The sequence below is a fragment of the Chrysoperla carnea genome, chromosome 1 (genome assembly GCF_905475395.1).
Source record: "Chrysoperla carnea chromosome 1, inChrCarn1.1, whole genome shotgun sequence".
NCBI lineage: Eukaryota > Metazoa > Arthropoda > Insecta > Neuroptera > Chrysopidae > Chrysoperla > Chrysoperla carnea.
This window is the reverse complement of record NC_058337.1, coordinates 1,583,023-1,590,770: the sequence shown is the minus strand read 5'-3', so window position 1 is coordinate 1,590,770 and position 7,748 is coordinate 1,583,023. Positions and strand designations below refer to the sequence as shown.

At 33.2% G+C, this 7,748-nt stretch overlaps 1 protein-coding gene across 1 annotated transcript; it reads right to left on the bottom strand.

The window, feature by feature from the left end:
* Positions 1-1,783: 1,783 nt before the first annotated feature.
* Positions 1,784-6,618, bottom strand: LOC123306149 (4-coumarate--CoA ligase 2-like; the record flags this gene model as incomplete). Its single annotated transcript, XM_044888044.1, has 7 exons — positions 6,446-6,618; positions 5,075-5,282; positions 3,909-4,212; positions 3,372-3,828; positions 2,830-3,057; positions 1,960-2,128; positions 1,784-1,890 (listed from the first exon to the last, which is right to left on the bottom strand). Coding segments are annotated over exons 1-7 (1,632 nt in total), but the record flags the coding sequence as incomplete, so codon positions are not given.
* Between the last annotated feature and the right edge of the window lie 1,130 nt (positions 6,619-7,748).

Genomic DNA, 7,748 nt, shown 5'->3' with positions numbered 1-7,748 from the left:
TTTTGTTGATGGCCTAGAAAAATGGCTTGTTCTACAAAAATTAGTACGATACTGAGTCTGCTTTGAGGCAGAGATGTTTTGTACATTCATAGCCTATTATCAAATTCAAATTAGATAAATCCCGCCAACTTGCAATAAAAAATTCGTCCTAATTAAATCAAGATATATTTATGTCCTATGATCCCGAGGGGGACGTAGGGCCTCAACAAATGCTCGCCAACGAACTCGATTCTGTGCCATGGACTTGACTTCTCTCCAGGATTTGCCTTCTTCAGTAATTTCTTACTCCAGGGTTCTTCGCCAGGTATGACGAGGTCGGCCCATCCTTCTTTTTCTTTGGGGGTTCCACTCAAGTGCTTCTTTGGCAATGCTGTTGTTTCGCCTGAGTGTGTGACCAATCCAACCATATTTGCGTTGCTTAATGGTGTGTGCTACTGGAGTTTGGTGACAGGTGTCCAGCAGGTTTTCATTGGAAATCGTGTTTGGCCAATAAATGTTGAGGATGTGCCTGAGACAACTGTTGATAAAGCCTTGCAGTTGTCTGGTGATGAAAATCCCAAAATAAAGATAGTACATCCATTTTCAGAAGTTTCAGTTTAGACTACCAGATGGCAATATTTGTACTTACCATTCTTAAAGGCCAATCAAAATATTCAAATCAGATAAATCTCGCCAACTAGCGATAATAATTTGTACTAATTAAAGCAAGGAAGAGACCCCGCTTCTTGTAATTCAAATTTAGAATCAGATTACTTACTATTCATCAATAACGTCAAGAAAATAATTTTGATTCTAAATTATTTTTAGAAGCCAACTAGGTAAAAATAACAGTCTGTTATTGAAATCAAAATTAGTTTTTTAAGTTCAAAATATGTTTTTCATGATATCTGAGATGTTGAAAATTCTTTAGTTGTAGAACTACCCTTATACGAAAAACGATTAGTCGATACTGTTGCCACCTCTATTATGCCGCAGTTCCGGGTTTGAATATTGTACGAATTGGGAACTGCTTGTTGAATGCGTAAAGAATCTATTAGATTCACGGAAGGAGACTTTATAACTGTAGAAGGAAGGCTTTATCAGACTATGGGTATGGAGGTTCGCGGGCCATGCTCGAGCATCGGGCCTCGAAGCAATGGTTCAGAGCACCTAGCCAAATAGACCCTTGTACTCTATCCCCGCTACGCTTTTCAGTGGCTATTATAACCAACTAATGTACTGAAACCCAGGATTTGATTAGCGCTGAGTTTCCTAATTTCTTCTGGTTCGACTATGGCCGGACCAAACCATTTCCTTCGCTGCTGTATGAGCGCCGGGCAGTAACAGAGAAAGTGGATCGATGTTTCTTCTGAATTTTCTCCACATCTGTCACACGCGGAAGATTGTCTTTTTCCAATCTGATGTTGGAACTTGTTCAGGTTATCATGCCCTGTGAGTAACTCTACGATGACTCTAATATCAGCTCTGGTTAGTTAAGATCTCCTCGGCTCTGTTACCGAGCGAGTTTCCTTCGCCCAACAGGCTTTTGGCCATTCGCCCTCCCTCGTAGCTGGCCCATGCCTTTAATTGTTGGTTTTTCAGATTATCTCCTAATCTGTTAAGACCTTCTTCTTTAGTAGACTAAGATACAAAACAAATTATATTCAGTTATTGGGAAGTAAAATAATGAACAAATGTTAAAGTAAATATTTTTTAAAATCTTAAATGATAAAAATATAGTTTTTTATTTAAATATAATTTTATGTTGATTTATTTAAAAAAATTAATATAATTATAATCCTTGAATTAATTTTTTTAAATCAATGCGACGTATTTTTCCACTTGGTGTCATTGGTAAACTATCCAAAAATATAACACCACCACGTAATTTTTGATGATCAGCAACGCGATCTGAAAAATATCATTATTTATGTGCGTTAAAATTTATTATAATTAGAATAAGTAGAAGAATATCGATACCATTTACAAATTCAACAATTTCATTTCCAGTTACGTCTCCCATACTATTTTTCTTCACAATAAAAGCTAATGGCCACTCGCCATCATCTTCGTGTGGTTTACCAATAACGCACACCATATTAACTGCTGGATGTGAACGGATAACTTCTTCTAACTCAGCTGGTGATACCTACATTTAACCGAATACATTCTATTTTAATTTAAAGTTAGTTTCAAGATGGTTGAATTTTGAATATTTGTTTTATTTTTGAAATTAGACAGTAAGGAAGTAATTTTGGCACCTGAGAACGGTTGCGTTAAAAACTGCGAACATTTCTAATTTTAAAATCATTTTCTGGACGTGAATACGTCTATGTTTTCGTTTGTAATAGTGGTCATTTCGTAAATAGGAGCTCATCCGCTAACGCTATCTGTAGGTTTATAAGTGAACGAGGTCGATAAGTGTGAGATCGACTATACCGACAATTAGTTTATGTCAACTTATTGCGCACTTTTCAAATTATCGATCCGTGCTTAATCAACTGAGTTTGAAACATTAATTCGAATTGTTTTGCTGAATTGCTCGAATATCATCTTACACATAGAACCATTTTTCATGCCGTTTAAGGTAGCACTGCAGTGTCGAGGCGTGGAGAAGTTTAGCCGTCATCAGCTGTCATTTTGGAGCTATGGCAAATCTGCTGTTTTTTTACAACTAATGATAGAAAAAACTTTAACGTGAATAACGAATTGCCGTGATTCTATATTTCGAGCAAAGGGAGTATGGATTGATCGTGCTGAATTTATGGTATTCATCTGCCTGTAGTTTTCTTCCTTGGAACACTCTGTATATATACAGGATGTAATAATATATATAATTAATATAATTACCTGCCAACTCCTGTATTTAAGAATTTCTTTATAACGCCCTAATACATAAAAACAATTTTCTTCGTCAAATTTAACCATATCGCCTGAATGATACCAGCCATCATTATCAATTACTTCAGCCGTAGCTTCTGGATTCTTATAATAACCTTTTGTCATAGATGGACTCTTTAATAAAAATTCACCCGGTTCGTTGGGTCCCAATGTTTTCCCAGTATCTGGATCAATTACCTAAAAATAATTCAATTTCGATATCATAATTTATAAATTATTTTAAATCACGAGGATTTTTTCGAAAAACAAAAATACATTTCGTGCAGAACTTTGGTGATTTCTGAAAATTTAGCTCAGAAGTTAAATTTAACATCCCGAGTTGAAAAAATATTCGAAGAAAGAAGTCTTAAGAACTCTGAATACTTCTCGAAAAGTGCATAGCGTTGTATCTTGTACAGTGGTACGGAATCCGCATTGTGCAAATCCGACTACCACTTGCCGAAAGGCATTTCTTAAGAAAATTGCAAAAAATCGAGAAAATATTTGAGTACCTTCGCATAGCCTCCTGGGACTGGATAACCACTTGAATTCATTTTAGATAAATTTAATTCAGCATCCTTTGTTCGATCAAACCATACATGGCAAACACAACCCTCAGAGCTACCATAACCATTAAATAGAAATGCATTTGGAAATACACGTCGAAATTCCATAACTTGTTCGTCTGTCGAAGCACTTCCACAGTATACAATACTTTTGATTGTTTCCACAATCCTTGCTTCGTATTCTGGGAATAATGGATGTCGTATCATTTGCATGAACAGCATTGGTGAAAATAATGCCCACGTTATTTTATGTTCGGTAATTATCTCTAAATTTCTGATTGGTTCATATTCACAAATGAATTTTGTTGCTCCTTTGTAGCAAACCAAACCGGTTGTCCAAATTGATGTTACCCATGACAAGGGTGAATAGATTAATAATTTGTCATCCTCTTCGATTTCATCACTGCAAAAAAAATTTAAGCAAACTTAGCAGGGCCATACCTACGGTGTGGCAAAAATACATCTCTTTTTGAGTTTACTTACAGAAATTCTACAATACACGTATAGAATGCTGCATGTCGGATGGTGACTCCCTTAATGAAACCAGTTGTTCCGCTTGTGCAAACAATGAACATGTTGTCATTTTCCGGGTCCACTTCTTCACATTTAAAAAATGTCTCATCTTGATAGTCATGCGGAGCAATAAATGGTTCGAACTCGTTATCAAACGTAACAATACGAGAAGCTAAACCCAATTCATTACGAATTTCTAAGATCATATTTTTCGCTTCTGGATCACAAAATATCATTCGTGGTTCAGTTAAAGTTATCATACGGCGTACTTCATCTGAAAATATGAGGAAGAAATAAGACTATTTTTAGGCCGCAACACTCGCGACAATCGCTCGGTAATTTTTAACCTCCGAACTAAAAAAGACGGGTATTATAAGTTTGACCGTTGTGTGTGTGTGTGTGTGTGCCTGTCTGTCTGTCCGTGGTAGCGTAGCGCCTAAACGGAGGAACCGATTTTGATTTTTTTGTTTCATTTGAAAGGCAATTTAATGGAGAGTGTTCTTAACTATGTTTCAAGTGCGAGTTAAAGGTTCCGTACCCAAAAAAATTGTCGGGGGTTTTTTAAATTTTGTAAATTTCACTTGTTAGTCGTCTCATGAGAGATTTTCTTAAACTAACAAAAGTTTAACTACGTACAGGGACGGAAATTTCCGAAGCTAATATGTCTAATTTTCAATTTTTTATATGTAAATGCTATAGTAAATGTCAAATTATTGAAAAATTACAATTAATGACTTTGCATAAATCATATTTTTTAAATGTAAATTACCATAAATACTATTTGTTAGAAAATAGTATTAAATTTTCAATGTTAAACATATATGCAATCCTCAGTCTTACAACAATTATATTAATAAAGTAAAGTACTATGGTAACACCTTGAAATAAAATTCATGCATGGAGCGAATAACTTCCACATCGTGCTACATTATATTATTTATTTTCATACTATGATTTCATCATTTATGTAATAATATTGCCTATGAATAAAATCATTATTTAAAAATATAGGCAATATTCATTACATACATGATGAAATCTTTGTGTGAAAAATTAAAATAAAAAAATTGACGAAAACATTTGTCAACTTTTGTCAATACCACATAATTTTCAAAATACAGTTATTTCAAACTTACTTGCTGAAAAATTTGGATGCAATGGATTAGAAACTGCGCCTAAATATGTAGCTGCCAGAAATGGTATAATAACGTGTGAATGATTTCGTCCACATATTGTAACAATATCTCCCTTTCGAACGCCCAAAGCGTGCATCTCCAAAGCACAACGGATTGTAAATAATCGAATTTCGCCATGTGTATATGAAATATTGTCTACGGGATGAACCTGTTAGCAGAAAATTATATCTTTAACGCCGAAAAAAAAGAGAGAACAAATTTTCGCATAAGGCATGACTTTCGCATAAGGTTTGACTATCGTAGTAATTTTGTTAAATAATTTTTTTTCGGTGATATATGATAAATTACTTATTGTCTCTAATTCAATTTCACTTTCTCTTATGAAATATATATCAAGGTATACTTATTTTAGTCCCAAATTTGTAACGCTTAGAAATATTGATGATACGAACAAAATTTTGGCATAGTGATTACGACAACTTAAAAACGAAAAGAGATGAAATTTTTATTGCGTGCTCCAGGATGTAAATAAGTGAGTTTGAGTTCGTAAATGAGCAACATGAGTCAAATAGGTCTTAGTTCCGTAGGATCCATCTTGTAAACCGTTATAAATAGATCAAAAGTTTAAACGTAAAAAATGTTTTATATAAAAATTATCAACTTTTGTTTGAAACATTTTTTTCGTAAACATCACTGATTAATTACCCGTGAGGGCGTAAATTAGGACAAATCTTTAGGGTACATTTTCTCCAAAACTGAAAATTTGCAGGAAGCTTTTATTAGTGGTATTGTGAATTAAAAACATTATTTGAACATTCTTGAAAAACGAAAAAAAAAAAAACCCTAAAAAAGTACTTCGAAAATCAAATAAATGTCGGTTATTGTGTTGGTTTCATAAACTTTAACACTATACAAGGTATTTAAACAATTTATTCAGTTAATTGCTCGTTTTCACTTGTTTTAATATTTAATTTTTAACTTGACACCAGTAGCGGATTGGCTATATTACAAGAGTAGCAAATGCTATTTTGTCCTCGAACCCGCGGATTCCGTGTATAAAATGGATTAATGGAAATATTCGTTGATTAAAATAAAGGTTAATGTGACGCAGATAAGTGTCTCGTTTTACTAATAGAACGGGCTCCACACTGGCTTAATCCGACACTGCTTGTCAGACCATAACAAATTTTGATTAATAAAAAAGTGACTAAGAAGTACTTTCCAATTTACAACAACCAATAGGAACAGCCAATGGGCAACAGCCCTTCAAATTTCTAGCCGTTCTAAAATCACTACGATATATTTCACTTATCTTTATATCTAAATAGCAGCCCTTTTCTGAGAAGTTAACTAGAATTTCTAAATCCAAACCTGTGCAATTTTATCCGAATGTAATGCCATTTGATTCAATAATATTTGTCCAAAATTTTGATCACACGGTGGGAATTTTAATTCACCACCATACAAAATAAGCTCTTTATAATTTTTCTGCTTGGGTCGATCAAAAATCGTTGTCACTATGCTGCCCATATTTTTTTTTTCGATTTTCGTAAATCACTAAACACTAAAAATTTTTTTTCTTTGCTTTTTAAACTTTTATTTTATATGATTGTGTCCAGGTATGACAGAACCAAAACCTGATGACTTAATGTCATCAAATGTGGTTAAACGTAGGTAAATAAACATAAACGTAATGTGATATTACATTCGAATCATATTTAGATAATTCGAACAAACGTTTTCCTGACGGTCGATTCCCATCGATTTCTTTAATTATATGTATTCATGTAATAATAAAAAAATTATTATTATAAACCATGCTATCATCAAATTTTCTTTAACTTCCATAATACTCGAGTTAACAAGTTCAAATTAGTGAAATATTGAAATTATTGTCGTAAAAATACATGTCTAGAAAAATGTTTTTGAAAGCATTTTTCAGTTCATAAAAAATAGCAAAATTTATAAAGAATAGTTTGTTTTTTTCTTCAAGGTATCCATCTTCGTGTTCCTACATGTAGTTATTTGTGGACTCTCGAAGAGCCTAAATAGCCGAGCGGTCTAAGGCGTTGGTCTTTGTCTGTTTGTCCATTTAGACTTAGGTTGCGGGTTCGAATCCAGGCAGCGGCAGTGTGAACAATTTATAATTAATGGGAGTGCAGAATTGATCACATTGTCGTCGCTTGGATAAGAACGAAGTAACCGACTCCACCCACATCAAAATGTAATTGTAAATATGTTTGTAATTAAATAAATAAAGATTAACAAATAATGATGTGGGTGGCCTCTGTTATAGGCGTATATGTCAGAGAAACGAAGTAAAACCCCATTATTATTATATTATTATTTGTAGACTCTCTGTATATTCGATCTCAAAAGTGAACAGCTAAATGTTAATATTTTTGAAAGCAGAGCTTTTTATAAAGAATAAATTTTTTTCGTAAACCTTTTTATAAAAAAGATTTCCATACGTAGCCAACTTAGCCTAAACACCCTGTATATAAGAAGGATTTCATGAAGACAAAAAAATTTTACGTTAATAGCGTATTATCGTTAGTCAAAAATAAATCATGAAATTTGAAAAAAGTTAAAATTTATGTAAAAATATAATTAAATATTCTGATTTCGAGTCATAAAAGCACATTTTTCTTTTAAAATATTAAAATTAAAAAAC